Source organism: Mobula hypostoma, chromosome 8, assembly GCF_963921235.1.
Source record: "Mobula hypostoma chromosome 8, sMobHyp1.1, whole genome shotgun sequence".
In the NCBI taxonomy this organism is placed as follows: Eukaryota; Metazoa; Chordata; class Chondrichthyes; order Myliobatiformes; family Myliobatidae; genus Mobula; species Mobula hypostoma.
The window spans coordinates 39,782,638-39,799,727 of NC_086104.1; the positions used below are offsets into that span (position 1 = coordinate 39,782,638).

The 17,090-nt window shown below is 38.7% G+C and overlaps 1 protein-coding gene across 1 annotated transcript in view; it reads right to left on the minus strand.

Moving 5' to 3' along the window:
- The window catches only part of pkdcca (protein kinase domain containing, cytoplasmic a), a 58,678-nt gene that overhangs the window by 21,535 nt on the left and 20,053 nt on the right, over positions 1 to 17,090 (minus strand). The window contains exons 3-5 of the mRNA XM_063055694.1: positions 16,652 to 16,923; positions 14,261 to 14,340; positions 11,089 to 11,196 (exon numbers count right to left, since the gene is read on the minus strand). Of these exons, the coding sequence (XP_062911764.1) occupies positions 11,089 to 11,196; positions 14,261 to 14,340; positions 16,652 to 16,923 (460 nt within the window). The remainder of the gene's footprint in view (positions 1 to 11,088; positions 11,197 to 14,260; positions 14,341 to 16,651; positions 16,924 to 17,090) is intronic.

A 17,090-nucleotide genomic window follows, 5' to 3' on the forward strand; every position in this document is an offset into this window, starting at 1 on the left:
AGCACTGTACAGGCAATGGTATAATCCTGTGCATGTATTTTCTGGACTTAGATCAGTAGACACCAAGTTACGTCAGATTGCAAAGAAAAAGTCTAAAATGACCCATGAAATCAAGACACAAGCCGGGAAACAACCTGGCCACATGATCTTGAAGCGTTTTCCTCACTCTGGTCAATGGCACTCATACCGACCATGAACTTTTTAAAAAAATAACTGTCTCTCAATTCACTTTTACCTTTGAGCTAAGTTTTGCCCAATCCTTTGTCCATGTTACCCGATAAGAAGTAATATTCTGAGTAGCTCCAGTAGGAATCTGAAAGATCACCTCCCATACTAGATACGTCTTTCCCTGTAAGTACGAACCATTTCTGGATCCCAGCCAAGACAATTTTGATGTTGATCAGGGACACCTGTTGAAATGCTGAGACAAGAGGCACTTCCTACAATGTTAAGTGCAGGTAAGCAAAAGGTAGCTAGTGTTCTCAGTTTCTGTACATCTGTGGCAAATCCTTTATCTCCATGGCAAATCCATTACCTCTTCACCCCACAACCCCCACAAGACAGCAGCTATTCCATCCCTTTCTCAGTCACTTACAGCAATCAGTTTGACTGAATGATCTATGAAATGAGACTAAAGATTTCCCATGAGAAATGACCAGCCTTGCTGAAAGCAGTGAATGATGAATGTCAATTTATCAAAAAAAATCAAGCACACTTTCATCTAACTTTTAGCCAGAGACATTTCATAAAATTGTTAGATTTTATTGAGGCATGGTTGAATTCAGCCCTGCATTTTGCCAAGAGAGACATTCTCCCAAAACATGCCAATAAAATTTGAAGGCTGGCAACAATAAATCACAGTACAAAAGCCAAGGTTGTGCTTGATTTACTCACTAATGACCTTTTAAAGCAATAAATACATCTCCATCCCCAGCTCATCACTGCAATAAATTCACACATTTTCATCTGCTTGCACTGCAGCTAAGTGTACCTTTTGCAGCATTCAGAATGAAAAATATAAACAACATTTGTAAAATAAATTAAAAATCAGTTATTTTAAAATTTATGTCGATGCCAGAATATTTCTTGGAGCTTGCGGATAAAATGGCAATCAGCCCATTTTCCCCAGATAACCCTTAAGCAATTTTAAGTTGCAGCCTATGGCAACATTCTCTAGCATCTACTCACAAGTGATTTTGTTAATTCTGAAATGAAATGTCTTGGTGATCCTTTGGCTCAGTTGTTTTGCATCTTGCTCTTTGAATGTTTTATTAAAAGTGACCCATTAAAATTTATATGATCCAGACTCAGAAGTAGGGGACTTTAAAAATCTCAACATGTTCACTCAAAATACTTAAGATTCTACTCTGCTGGGGGGTTCAGGTCCAACTGCAATGAACTTTTTTTAAAAAACCGAAGCAGATCATTTTCAAAAATACTCTTGGAGTAAGTCAGAAACCTGATGGATTTCTAGAGATTAGATTGATCATTAGATATGGGGATAAGACATGAAAATGAGGTTAAGATTGATTAGCCATAATTTTATTCAAGGTCAAACAGATTTTAGGGGCCAACTGGCCTAATCTCACTCCAATTTTTAAAAAAAATATTCTTTGTAAGAACAACTAATGATAAAATAATATTTTGATTCTCTATCGATTAGTATATTCTTCATGATTCCAGGGTCCACTTATAATGTTAGTTGGAAGAGTAAGGAGGAAAGCCGTCATGGGCTTCATTGGCACCGGCATTGTCGCAGAGCAATGTGAGGTTAAGTGCCTTGCTCAAGGACGCAACACGCTGCCTCAGCTGAAGCTTGAACTAGCGACCTTCAGATCACTAGACCAAAGCCTTAACCACTTGGCCACGCACCAACACAATTGGCCCTGTACTAAAGAGAATAAAATGGATAAAACAGCATGGTGACTTTCAATCATATCTAGTTATACTCAAAACATCTTACGTGGCCATTCTCCAAAATCAGGTTTCGGTTCCGTTGCAATTTCTTTCATAATCAAGTCCTATATACAAGGAATGAAATCCATTCCAGGCTTACTGGCAAGATGCCTCCAAAAGGGGGGAAAGAAATTGGAGTAAACAATTTTTATTTTTGTAACTCAGTAATTTTTTTAATGTTGTGTACTGTGCAGCTGCTGCAGAACAACACATTTCACAATATACATAACTGAAAATAAACCCGAATCTGATTCTCTTGTGCTATACCTCTTTTAAAACAAGCTAAACCATTGGAAACAGAAATAAGTACCTACTGGAAAACAGCCAATATGACTCTTACTTAAAATGTAAAGATGGAAGGCAGGGAACTATAGGTCAGTCACTTTATCATATATTGTTGGCAAGATGCTTGAGCCAATAATCAAGAGGATATAACTAATCTTATGAAAGCTAAATGAAATGATATATAGTCAACCTGGTTTTATGAAAGGCAAATCATGTTTGACAAATTTGTTCAAATTCTTTGGGAATGTAACAGTGAGAGTTGAAAGAGGTGAGCTGGTAGATGTAGTAAATTTATATTTCCAAATGGCAGTTGAAATAAATGAACCCCTTCAAGCAGAAGGAAGCTAACAAGTGGATTGGTTCTAGGGCCATGATTATTTAATATTTGTATTAATGACCCACAAGAGGGAACAAAATGTAAAGTTTCCAAGTTTGCAGATGATATAAAACTGGGTAAAAGTCAGTTGAAATGAGGACATCGCAATTCTGCGACTGCAGTTGGCAAAGATCTTAAATTTGGAGTTTGACATGAGGAAGTGCAAGGTCTTGCACCTTGGTCAGAGGAATCAGGAGGTGCATTATCTAAAAGTTCATAGGGATCCAAGTGTTCTAATGCACAAGTGCAGTGTTAAGCATTCATTTCAAAAGGACTAGAATATAAAAGCAAGGATGAAATGTCGAGGCTCTATAAGGTATGGGTCAGACCGCACTTGGAGTATCATAGGCAGTTTTGGGCCCCTAATCAAAGAAAGGATTCCTAGCATTGGAGATGGTCCAGAGGAGGATCATGAGAATGTAAGGGTTAACATACGATGAGCATTTGATGGCTCTTGGCCTATACGTGCTAGAGTTTAGGCGAACAAAGTGGGTGTCGGAGAAAATCACTTTGAAACTCAATGAATATTGAAAGGCCTAGATAGAGTGGACGTGGAGAGGATGTTTCCTGTAGTGGGGGAGTTTAAGACCAGAGGGCACAGCCTCAGAATAGAAGAACGTCCCTTTAGAAGGGATGAGGAGGAATTGCTTTAGCCAGAGCTGGAATTCATTGCCACAGACAGCTGCAGAGGCCAGGTTATTGGGTATATTTAAAGTGGAGTTTGATAGGTTCTTGATTATTAAAGATATCCAAGGTTACGGGGAGAAGGCAGGAAAATGGGAGTGAGAGGGATAATAAATCAGTCATGATAGATTGGCAGAGCCGACTCAATGGATTGTATGGCCTAATTTTGCTCCAATATCTTATGAAATACTGGAACCAAGTTTACACCACTGGCCTTCAGATCCTCCATGACAGATTTGGTCTTTGAATCTACTGCTTTAGGGGTAAGTAGAAGTGAATTGCAGAGGTGACTGAACATCTGTTGGACCAATTCTTAGCTCAAACTACAAAACAAGTCACTTTCCTAATTGGTCAATACATTTCCTTTTTAAAATAAAATATTCATTTAAAAAAAGCTTTAAAAGTTTGATAGTAATTTCTAGTTTTGAATAAACGTCTGCTTGAATTGCATTAACTTGACAGTTCTACTTCTTTCAAAGAACAAATACCATACATCACTTATAAACAGTCTTGGTGAGTACAAAATGATCTGTTACAGTTTGCCTCCAGGCAAGTCATTGTGAATACATGAAGCTAAAGAGCGCAAGAACAATTACAACAGGAACAATTCATCAGCAATAACTCAGCCTTGTGCACATTCTCAAGGAGCACACGTCCAAAAGTCTGTGGGGTCAAACAAACTCACTTTACACTTTTAGTGAATTATAATTGACGCAATAGATTCTGGTCTCTTTACTCAACTTGTCTGAGGAACCCCTGAAGCTGAGTTTAATCAGTGCTAATGACCATGGGCCCTACCCACAGCAGTCAGGTTGTGATTTACAGCTTCTCCCGGCTGGAAAAATGCTAGCCTTTCCCCACCTGCAAAATTCACCATGATTCTACAGCAGAGGACAGGCTTCAGCGATTAAGCAGAATAATCATTTAACTTTCAATCAGAAACAAGGAGAAAAGCAATGATTTTTTTTTAATTTGTAGGGTAGGCAGGGGATATGTCACTTGGCCATTTCAGAGATGTCTTGGGGTGGAGCCTCCTCACTCTACCATTGGATGCCCTGCCACCAGGTGCCAGGAAGCAGAGTGCCAGCGAGGTTAGCCGGAAAAATCTTATCCACTGTGACTACATCATCACCTGATTTCAGAGTAAGAAGAAAATACTGGTTCTGCCCAGGTACTTAAGGTACAACTCTACTTAAAAATTCATTTTCAAAAAATTTCCAAACAGATTCTAGATGATAGGTCGAGTTGCATCATGATGTGGCAAGTGTAGTTCACTCTTGGACAACCCGCACTACAGTCTGTAGATGAATGCTACATCCTTTTTGATTAACTGATAACACGTGGCTTATGGTTTCAAGGTCCTATTTCTGCTTTTTCAAAGGTACGTTACATAAACTCCCCTCTCCTACCAATGATTTGTTCTGTGTTACTATTTATTGGTTACAATTAGTGAGAAGTTTTCTAGCTCCCCTTTGGGAACATTATTAGGCAATTATTTTGGTGCTGCTATGCATTTGTCACTCAGGGGACAGGAACATCACTGCCACAGCCAGCGTTTATTGCCCAGTCTTGATCTGCCTTGAACTGTGTGGCACCTTAGTCCATTTCAATGATGGACCAAAGAATTAAAAGTTTTTTTTAAAAAAACAGGGCAAGACTGGGAAATATTGATGTTCAAAGGGACCTGACTGTACTTGTACACATATTACCACAAGTTCACACACCTGTGCAGCAAATTAGAAAGCCCAAGGACTGCAGTTTTCCTCATTGAAGGAATAGTCGTGATATCAAGCTGGCAGATTCATGGCCACAAGTACCAAAACTAACTTTGCATTTGATCATTTGTTTCGCTGATTGAATTCAAGTTCCTCAATAGTCCTTGTGAGATGTTATCCATGGTTTTGGGTTGTTGGTCCAATAAATAAAACAAACATTTTCTTTATGATACTTTGTTGTTGTTGTTCAGTCATTTAGCCGAGTCCAACTCTTTCTGACCTTATGGACCACAGGGTTTTCATGGCAAGATACAGAAGAAGATTGCCAGGCCTTTCTTCCGCACAGATACTGCTGCTGCCCAGGTTGGGACCCAGCTGGGTTTGAACTCGGGACCATCTGCCTTGAAGTCCCAGTGCTGATGCCACTACACCACCAGCCAGCCCGTAACCGCAAGCTGCGATACTTGCCAGTAACGAAACTAGGATAGCACCTTTCCCCATAGATTTCTGAAATAATATGTCAGTAATTCATGCCCTGAATTTGTTGATTTATTATGTCTCTTTTTAAAAGGCTTTTCTCATCTACATGACAGTCACTGGCACACACGAGAGATCGCTACTCTTTGCAGATGGCTATTAAACTAGCACAGTAGAAGAGGCTACACAGCATTGAGTAAATTATTGACATTGACTTCCTCAATTTGGAGGGGAATACGCAAGATTTCGTCTACTGAATGCAAGGCAGATTTCACCTAACTTGGCTGGCAAGAAATAAGTTAGAGGCTTCCACGTAGAACTCAAACCTTGGATTTTAACTCCTGGTGTAGTTTGAACTGAGGCAGATGGGTAATCTGCAGATTCCTTCTGAATGAGATTAACTTCCAAATTTCCTGAATGGTTCTCATCTGCCTCAAACCTAAATCAATAGCAACCTCTGGTTGCCCAACGGGCAGGAAAAGGATTGCAAGCAGTAATGGACTCTTATTGCAGATTTTGTGCCCAAACAGTAAAACTGTAGCAACCCAACATCAAGCTCCTCCCCACCCACCACTACACCCAAAGACAACCATACAAAATGAAACTTCCTCCTGCAAACTGTTTCTGTAACATGAATTTTGGAATGAAGGAAAAACCAAAACCTCTAGAGCTTCAAATCATTGTTTATTATCACGGCAACAAGCATACTGAGCCATTTTTAAATGAACCACTACATGATAGAAGTTATTATTTTCTAAATTACCAACAGCTGAGAACTAAACATACCTAGCATTGAGATAAGCTTTCGGATTGGCAGCTGGATTGGCCTTAGTCTATAGGGTTGCTGGAGAAAGTAGAGCTCTGAAACCTAGAAGCTTATTTATGCGTGCTGGAAAATTTATGAATTAGAGAACTTCATATAACCCTGGAAGCCAAAGCTGCCTTATCAGACAAAGCTACTGGATCAGCTGATAAGGATCATAGAGGGCAAAAAAAAATCAAGAGATTGAGACAGAAAAAAAATATCAGAAAATTGAAAAAGGGAAAGGAAGAAATCATGTGAGGAAAAGGTGGAGAGGAAGAAAAGGTGACAGGCTGAGAGAAATGGAGGAACGTGACTAAAGTGTGATGAATTAAACACAGACTGAAAGCAAGTCAAGTCACTTTTTATTGTCATTTCAACCATAACTGCTGGTACAGTACACAGTAAAAACGAGACAACGTTTTTCAGGACCATGGTGCTACATGAAACAATACAAAAACTACACTGAACTACGTAAAAACAACACAAAAACTACACTAGACTACAGAGCTACCCAGGACTGCATAAAGTACACAAAACAGTGCAGGCATTACAATAAATAATAAACAAGACAATAGACACAGTAGAGGGCAGTAGGTTGCTGTCAGTCCAGGCTCTGGGTATTGAGGAGTCTGATGGCTTGGGGGAAGAAAATGTTACATAGTCTGGTTGTGAGAGCCCAAATGCTTTGGTGCCTTTTGCCAGATGGCAGGAGGGAGGAGAGTTTGTATGAGGGGTGCGTGGGGTCCTTCATAATGCTGTTTACTTTACGGATGCAGCGTGTGGTGTAAATGTCTGTAATGGCGGGAAGAGAGACCCCGATGATCTTCTCAGCTGACCTCACTATCCGCTGCAGGGTCTTGTGATCCGAGATGGTGCAACTTCCGAACATAAAAAGAGGTCACAACTTTCTTTCTATTCAAGAAGAGTGTTTTCTAGATTTAGCACATCTCTCAGCAAAGTTTTTTCCTCCTAATCAAAAAGGCACAGAGCAGTTAATTCACATTACCTCAATGGTGAGTTCTGATTTGGCACAAAGTAGGATTAATTGCCACCAGAAAAAAAAACACAACCTTCCTGGCACTTTCTCACAAAGAAAATGTTTGTTATATTTATTGTAGTGCTGAAAATAAATTTAGTGTGATGACAGGCTTCAGTCAGCAAGAGTACGATGGATTTTAGACAACTCAAAAGTCCATTGGAACACCTGCGCAGCTTTTCAAGGTAACTAATTACGAAGCAAGGTAACTACAGAGAGTCTGGCTTTATTTCATTTCTGTCTGACAATGAATAGCCCTTCTGTCCTTTCCATCCCTCACTCTGAATCCACAATCAGTCATCACTCAGCTCCCCCTCTATACAGCTGCAGTGAAGCACTAAGCGACAGATGCCCAATTCAAATCAAATAACCGCCTAGCAGCCAGAAAGACGGGACAACTTGACTGCAGTAGACTCAAGATCTGTCCACAAGCCAAACCTGTTTAGAGTTTTTCTTCACACCTACCAAACATTTTTATTTTGATCTGTTGTGCTTTGTATGAATAATATCAACTTAACATTAACATTAAAATGTCTCATAGGAAAAGCAAGCTGAACTTTTTTGGATGCTTAATTTTTGTTTAAAGACATAATTGCAGAAGTTTAAAAGCTTGTAATTCTTTTTTTTTTAAATCCCCAAGTTCTAAAAGAAACAACAAGTCCTCAGGTAACCAGTACCCTGATGTTTAACACTGACTCAACATGTCTAAGGTCATTAAGTATACAGAAACATTTGAAAGTGAAAGGGCATTTCTAATGAAAGCCTTTCCAAAACATTCCCCAAAAAAATCTTCTTGACGCTGACAGCCCCGTGAATTTCCAGCTAGACTTCCAAGTTTCCTGTAGTGCTTATAAAGATAAGTTATGTAATACTAAGAGAGGCATTCTTGCGATGAATGCCTGAATGACAGAGTCTGAAATGAAAGGTTTTCATGTCAGTGTTAGGGAGTGTTCTGGACTTAAAGTATCTGAATATAGCAGATATTAATTCAAGCAGCAAGCACTAGACTTCAATTCTTGTCGCAAATTGCAAGATGTAAATTGAAGTTAAACTGGCCACAGACTAAAAATATGGTTTACAAAATGGTGGACATGAGATGCTTGCGCATACATCAGCCAAATGTTAATGCAATAGGATTGCTCAGAAAATTGGCCTGCATTAAACAGGCAACCATGGGTTTAAGTTATTTCTACCATTGTGAGTCTAGTTCAAGCTGGTAGACCAGACTGATGTCACTTAGCATATCAAACATGATCATGGTTATAGGCAACCAATAGTTGGAATATTTGTGTACTCAAAGTCAGCCCTAACAACATTAACCTGTTTTCAGAAGCTTTTAGACATTGTGAGTCAATTAATTTGTCCCAGCAAAGGTGCTTGAACATTCAGAGGTGTCTCCCACTGTCGATATGCAACTCAAAGGAAGCATTGTCAGTCCAAAATATTGAAGTAAATAATGTCATTGTAACTATTGAAATTGTATTACATCACCCACAGTTATCTTTGAACTTAAAAGGTATAAAAATGTGATGTACTTTTGAACTTGAGAGACTCTTCTGCAGGAGTTCCCAGAAAAATCCCTGCTTATTGCAATGACTTCCATATCTCCAGCTTCAGTGTTTCTCTGGTAGCTTCAGTCACAGTTATAACAGTCGGTATTTGCAGGCAAATGCCAATTTGCCTTTGTGCCTCATTTAAAAAGTGAAGTGGATCCCAGAGTGATGACCAACTGCATCTGATGATCAGGCAGACAGGAAATCAGTGTGGTACTGCTGCAGCTAGGAGAGTTGCCTTCTAATTCAGGACTGCATGACAAAGTGAACAAACCAGCAACAGAACAGTCTCCAGTGAGCCCAGTAGGACCTTGTCTTTTACTAGACACATTAAAATAAAAAGTTAAAGCTTTTATTTCTATTTTATAAGCAGTTTGCAGTGATCCCTTGAACATCACATGCAAAAATACAAGCTTCACCCATTCTTCCCAATTTTAGGATGGCTGAGTTTGTAGTGCAATGATAGCTATCATTCTTTCCTCTATCAGAGGTTATGGGTTCAAATCCCACTGCAAGGAGTCAATGCAAAATGTCAACAGTACCCCAAAGCTGCAAAAAAAAAAAAAAATGGGGATGCCATTTCTCTTAGAGTAATAGAGCAGTGCATCTCAGATGTTATCCAGGCCAAACTGTTATTCAGCCTAGTCCCATCCAAATGCAGACCATAGCTCTCCATATCCCTCTCATCCACGTACTTATCCAAATTTCTCTTAAATATTGCAATTGAATCTTCATCCACCACTTCTGCTGGAAGCTTGTTCCACACTTACACCCTTAATCTATGACTTCTAGTTCTAGTCTCACCCAACCTCTATGGAAAATGACTGTTTGCATTTACCTTAGCTATACCTCTCAATTTTATATGCCTCTGTCAAATCTCTCGTCCTTCTACGATGCTCCAGAGATAAAGACCTAGCCTATTCAACCTTTCCCTATAACTCAGGTCCTCAAGTCATGGCAACATCCTGCAAATTTCCTCTGTATACCTTCAAATCTTATTAATACCTTTCTTGTAGGGAGGTGATCAGAATTGCACACAGAACTACAAATTTGGCCTCACCAATGTCTTACACAACTTCAACATAACATCCCAACTCCTGTACTCAGGACTTTGATTTATGAAGGCCATTGTGCAAAAAGCAGTCTTTACAACCCCATCTACCCGTGACACCACATTGAACAAATTATGGATCTGTATTCAGAGAAATCAAAGCAATGTGCTGCTTACCCTCTCCACTGGGTACAAAGGATTACACGGGACTACAAGAAGAATGTTTACCTCGATTATCATGCCAAGTGAGACTTTACTGTGCATAAACTGGCTTTGATGCTTACATTTCAAAATCTGCAGAGTACTGTAGGAAGTTATGAAAGATGTCACATGCAGTTTTGAAAAATGGTGTATTTGTCTATTATCAGAGGCTTATTTTAAGGGACTGAAAGAGAAGGGCAACTTGTCCAATTTATGGCACACAGTACATTGTTTTAGGCTTAGTAGATTGGAGAAGACCAACTCGCATTCTTCTCCCTCTCACTGGGAAGAGGCAATGCTGAGAAATTCAGTCTAGTTGGAAGTGGGGTGCAAAGCTCTGCTGGTCCGACACAATGCATTTATTTGTTACCAGCTGGGTTGAACTTTTAGGCCAGATTCCTTTCCTGGCAGTTTTTATGCTGAATTAGTGTCAACTAGCAAGCTGTTTCATGCACAGACAAGAAAGTGGTACCAATCCAGCATCTAGACCTTCCCCACCCACCACCACCCCCAATGGCAAATATACAAGAAGAAAATTTCTCCTGAGGACCGCTAGATTATAATATGTAATTTGGCACTAAGAAAGAAATAAAACCACAAAAGCTTTAAGCTGTTATTTATTTTCAAAGCAACAATCAAAAAGAACTATTTTAATAAGCTGCCATATGATAAAAGTTAAAGTTATCAACAGCAGAGAACAGAACATACATGCAAGGTAGCCCCATCTAAACACATACCAGGGTTAAAATATGTGGCCATTACTTTATAATTATTTTCCTTTATACTCTGCCTCCATACAGCTCAAACCACAGACTCTTTCATCATAGTGCTTTGAATATTTCGATCAATGAGACAATCTGCAATGAATAAAAGTCCCCCTGCCCCCTCTATTTAACCTGGAGCTCAAACATAGGAAACACAGCAGTTAAAGTATCTGAGGCCATCTTACCAGAGGTTTTGCTTCTTGTGACATTCTGCAGATATAATCCACTCTTGAATAGGTACAGGACTTCCTCAAGCTGAGCCAATGTCTCTTCAATGCCCCAGCGCAACTCCCCTGTTAAAACAAACATCTTTCTGTCAAATGCTTTCTTGCTGTTTCAATCACTTGAGCACATAACTACCTTCCACTTCACAACCAGCTTTCTCCTTTTCTTCTCACTAACAGTTCTAGTGGAGGTTCTAACTCCAGTCCTTTCACTTCAGCTGTGAAATACTAACCATTGTCTCTTCCTCCAAACCCAACAACCTGAAACTTTACAAATCCAAACATAAATGTCATTTAACCATTACTCTAAATTTCATTACTTGCTTTCTCACTCCTCTTGTTACTGTGTTATAGGCTATTTGTCTACAGAAAGGCAAATATGTGTTTGCATGCCATATTGGCACCTTCAGAATATCCCAAACCTGATTATCTATGGCAGTGCTTTCAGTCACTTTTAATTTTAGGAAGGGTGATAGGCAACTTCCAGTCAAGTTGGCTGACAGGCAAAGCTCCCAAATTTAAGCAAATAGGTAGAACCCTGATCTTCAGTTCTGTCCAATGGCACAGAATGAGATAGGAAGCAATTTCTGTAACCTCCAAGACTCGAGGTTCCTGATCTGAACTAGGACCCACAGAATGTAGGCACTCTCAACAGAAGAGCGACAGCAAGGCAATAGAAGATTGGATGATTAGCTCCCACGTTATCCTTTTTCCCTAAATGCAACATTGCATTTGACCAGGTCATGCAAAAATATGTGAAGTGGAATAAACAAAGATTATTGGAAGTAGCCATGCATAATAACGCCAACAATTTTCAAAACCATACTCTAGAGTAATAACAAAGTCAGAAACAGAAGATGCTTTTGGCAACCACAACAGTTAAAATCTTGCTTCTCTGACTGCTTTGTCTGTAATGAGCTTTAACAATTAGTGACAAATGGAATGTACTTGGCAGAACTGCATCCTCAGAATGCCAATTGATTGTTCTACAGCTGTTGTGTTGCGAGCAAACAGAATGGGAGAGCAGTTCACCCTGCAATGCTGCTATTTATTCATAATTATGAAAATCTACAGGAAGAAGCCCTGGTCCCATGCTGTTTCTCATGTTGCAGTTGGAATACACAAGCCCATCTTTCAGCCAGGGGTACAAGGGGAGGCAGGGGTCTAAACTATCCCAACTGTGATCCATTGCTGAATCAACCAACCATGGTGCTTTTGAGGTAGGATAAGTAATGAAGAAAACATTTTGCTAGACTACCACCATAATAGCTCATCCTGCTGTCCACCTGGCTGAAAACCGGATGATTACTTTAACAATTAATTTTCTCTGCCAGACAGACAAGCGTCAGTGCCTATGCCAGAGGAATAACTGCTTTAAATCTTTGGGTTTTTTTCTTAGGACATCACGCAGCAGGAGGTGGAGACGTTAATGACAAGATTCATTGATGGTTACATTGCAAAACAACAAACCATGAATGGACCTGCTTTGCAGTGAGTATTGTTTGAAATACCAAGGCACTAATCCCCAGATCCATTTACTGTTCCGTCTTTCAAAAACTGAATTCAGGTAGCAGGTTATACATTTTAGTTACTTAATATTTCAGGGATAAAACCAAGTTGAATGAGCATGAATGGTGATAACTAGCTATTTTTAAAAATCATAAAGCAGGACCAAAGTTTTATGGATTAATAAATCCCATAGTTCCCACCTGCAGTGTGTTAAATGGTATTTACCTGAGACATAAGCTTGTAGAGCTTTGTTCTTTGTAGGCAACAGTTGTGTGGATCGTTGAAATTATTAAAGTTTTGTCAAATATTTATTCTGCAAACATTTGTCTCATAAGGAATGTAATTTTCTGTGTATATCTCACCAATGCAAATAAGTTTTATTTCCAATAATATATACATTATGATCCTCTAAATGCAATGCACTGCAGTTTATTTAGTTCCTGTGTAAGTTTCTTGTACACGCAAATTCTTTTGAACTACAAATGGAAACCCTTGTTTGTTCAGAACACAACATGAATAGCACTGGTTGGATACTCAGAGGTACGAATCTCAAATTCTGTTTTAATCCTTCAAACAATGGAAGCAATCCTTTGTAGAATGTCTCCTGTGAAGACAGTTTGCCATATAACAATCCATTTTGCAAGCTACACTTTCTTCTTAATTGTATAAAGTTTCTGCTGAAGGCAAAGGTTTTTGAAATGTGAGAAATGGAATCAATATTACAAACCAAAGTTTCCAATGCAGGAAGTTCAGCTCTCACAGTTCTGTGCTTGTTCATCCTGCAAAGAAATTCAGCAAAACTATACAATACAATGAAGCACTTTAATTTTCAAATAATTATTAATTTCCATCTGGTGAATTCCACTTTCCATAAAAATTATATTCGTAACTCCCCACTTGGAACAGTTCCACTAAATACACAAGCAGGTTTCTCAGTCAGACAGCTATTGTTCTTAACCTCTGACATAAACAACATGCTCCCTGATATATAATGACCACAGGACCTCAATACCTCAGATTCGTGCTTAATTTGTGCTAGCCTTGCCCTACCTACATGTATATGGAACTTCCTTTGGTCTTTCAGATCTGGTTAGTCCCACATTCCCATTTCTTCTGTACCCAAATGCCTGTACAAAGTTTTACTTCAAAATTCGTTCAGGAAACCAAGACTCAGGTTTGAATTTCCTTCCTAATTCTGTCACTGATTTTCCTCCTTAAAAACAAACCCCCTTAAAGTACATTTTCGTCCTTTTTTAGGGCATGCTTTCTAATTCATCCTTTGGTACTGATATTTTCATCATGGCTCAGTGAAACTTTTGAAACACTTTTTCCTGCATTAACAATAATAAATGAATGGAAGTTATTGTCAATATCCTCGGACATCCAATTAGGCGGCCAAGTTAGAAATGCAAAAGAATACATTCAGTTTATGCAATTAAGTATAAATTAATTAAACATAACTGACGTAGTTTACTGTAAGGGCAAGATTAAAATGTTTAAGCTGATGAAAATTGCACCTTTTACTCTTTTGCAAGGACAGGAGTCTAATATTTTTAAAATATTTCTAAAAGTACACTTTTAATTGATTGAAGTCAGTTGCAATATTTTTTTTAAAATACCATACCCGTAGCATTCACTACGTTATCCAGTAATGATCGTAGACTCGATGGGGCACTGTGTGGCAAGAGATAGGTAAAGAAAAACCTGCAACAGAGAGTATTGAGACACATTAGGTATATTTGAAAAGGTAAGAGATCTATTTTTTCTCCATTCCTATTTGTGATTTCTCTTTATTTTGAAGCAATCTCAGCTCAGTTACACAACCTGTTTACAAGCATGTACCAATTAATTGTTGGATTAGGACTGCTGCCAAAGAGGATACTAATTTTATGTGTGTGACTGAGGCTAGAGTTATCGAGGAAGAAATTCAACATTTTGAAAAGGTGCTAAATGAGTGCTACAAAGAAAACAGAAAGGAAAAGCGATTGGGTTGGACAAGGGATGATCATTCTTGTGTCCAAATGCTTCAATATTTGACTAAGCAGCTCCGTACATCCTCTGAAGGTGGCAGTGTGGAAATGCAACTATACTCAGTAACCACACTTGTTATATATCCCTCTCTAAAAGTTTTTCCATTGAAGTCTCTTTACATCACTGAAACTGAGCTGTACGCAATCAACCAGGCATGTTTCCAGACAGTATTTTTCTAACTAACACTGTCCAGTGAAGACATCTGGGTGGGGTAAAACTGGCTACCATTCACCATCATTCTTTCACTTGACAATGACGTGAATTTCTCATAATATTTTCAATTTTGAACTTTACTAAATTACAAAGCAAGCAAAGCTGGGACAACACTCACATGATTATATTGCAAAAGATTAGTAGGAGAAAGAAAACAAGTGTGGATTTTTAACGTGCCATTGTGAATCAGTCACTATAATAGAAAACACTCAACTTTCATTTCCACTGGAAAACAAACATAAAATAACAACCATTGTGTCACTTCCAAAAAAGCAAATCAATTTTCAGCTGGTTAACATTGAACAGAAAAGATCATGCACTTGAATTTCCAGGTAAGGTTTCCCTGCTCAAGCAGCATCCCACATTTCAGATGGATGGACAGTGCATGCTTGTTTACTGTCTGTTCTGGAGAATTGTTCGGTTAAGCTGGTCTATTTTCAGGAGCTGACCATCCAACTTCTAGTTCAGAACAGGTAGATGAATAGGAGTTGAAAACTAGTCTTACTAATGTCACAATAAGACTAGAGAACTAGTAAGTGAAAAGGACTGGTGTTTAACTCTGCCTTTCACTGAACAGATATAATAGTACCATGCAAAGATTCCAACAGAAAAACTTATATTAGAGGGGAAAAAATTGCATTTTACAGTGTCTTTCATAACCCAAAAACATTGTAATGCACTTCACAACTGATTAAATACTTGATATTCATAGTCCCTGTTATAGTATAAGCAATGAGTTTGTGCACTGCAAGCTAATTAAATTGCAAAACATAGTTAAATATACCACCAGATCATTTGTTTTAGTTACTGCCTGAAAGATGAATATTTGTCAAGACACCAACAATACTCCCTTCCTGTCAATGATGTTTCCAACTGAATTATTAATCATTAACTTTCACTGGAGAAGACACATGGGTTCTGTTTTAATACCTGTGCTACCGTTGATGGTGCACTCACATTTCTGTCATTGAGTTTAAGACTGCTGAGAGATTACAAATTGCTCATGGCCATTATATTATGACATAGCATTGCCACTTAAGCAGTGCATAATTTAATATTTGATTCATTTTACACCCAGATTGTTCAGAAACATCAAATGGAAGCTTGTGAATTCTCATTTATATTACTGACAACTGTAAACGTTAAAGACAAACACATATCAATGGCAGAAATACAAGTGCTCTGGATGACACCACAGGCATCCTGTAGCACGTGATGAACAGAGACTCTACATGTCCTCTCCAGCAGAAATAAATGACTAATCATTCAGAGGTCCTCACTCATCGTCACCTTTACTGAAATTCTAGAGATCTAGGATCTCATAGAGCTAGTTTTTGTTGTACAACATCCTCTCAAGAATATTCCTCTCAAAAATGGTCTGCCACTGGATGTACAGAATGTTCTATGTTGACAGTGTTATACTGAAAGGAACTGAATGGATTAAGGTGAACCTATCGGTGCATTTATCTGAATATTATTTGAGTAGAATATGAGAGAACTGTGAAAAAAAAACATTGGAAACCATTGCAAACTTCACCATTCATTGCTTTGCTTCCCTTGTCATAACAAACATAAAGTATATCATGTTTGGACATATTATCCCTTCTGAGAACCACAAAATGTTGTCAATTACACAAGTCCTTTACAAAGTGGAATGCAGTTTCAAAGCAATTTTTCATAGTGATGAAACTGACAAATATTCTGTTTCTGGCAATGATGGTGGTTGCAATCTGAGCTCACTGGCTCGTTCAGCAGTGAAAGAAGCAATTACCTATAGGCATTGTAGAGATTGCGCTTTTCATTCATCCTTTGACATATGCCTTCCAACGAGCAGGTTAAGGTGAAATTTCGGGCAGGAAACTCCATAAAACAATCACTGTTCCTCGAGCACGGTGTTTCATTGATGCTGGCGTCGTCCAAGTCCGTCACTTTGAGTTCACCATCAACGATGACAAATTGGCGAGGGCGGAAATCTAGCAGCGTTACTGAGCCAAGAGGAGAATGGGCCAAATAGTGCAATAAGCGTATCAAGCTCAAACATATCTGCGATGAAAGTAGCACAAAGTACAGTCACACAATTTCTTCAGCTTTAAAGTAAAACTCCAAAATGACACAGCTCAATGAAATATGCCTTCAGCTATTCTCCATTAAACATACTCGTAAGGAATGAATTCCCCTGAAACTGGTCATCAAATACAGCACAGAAACAG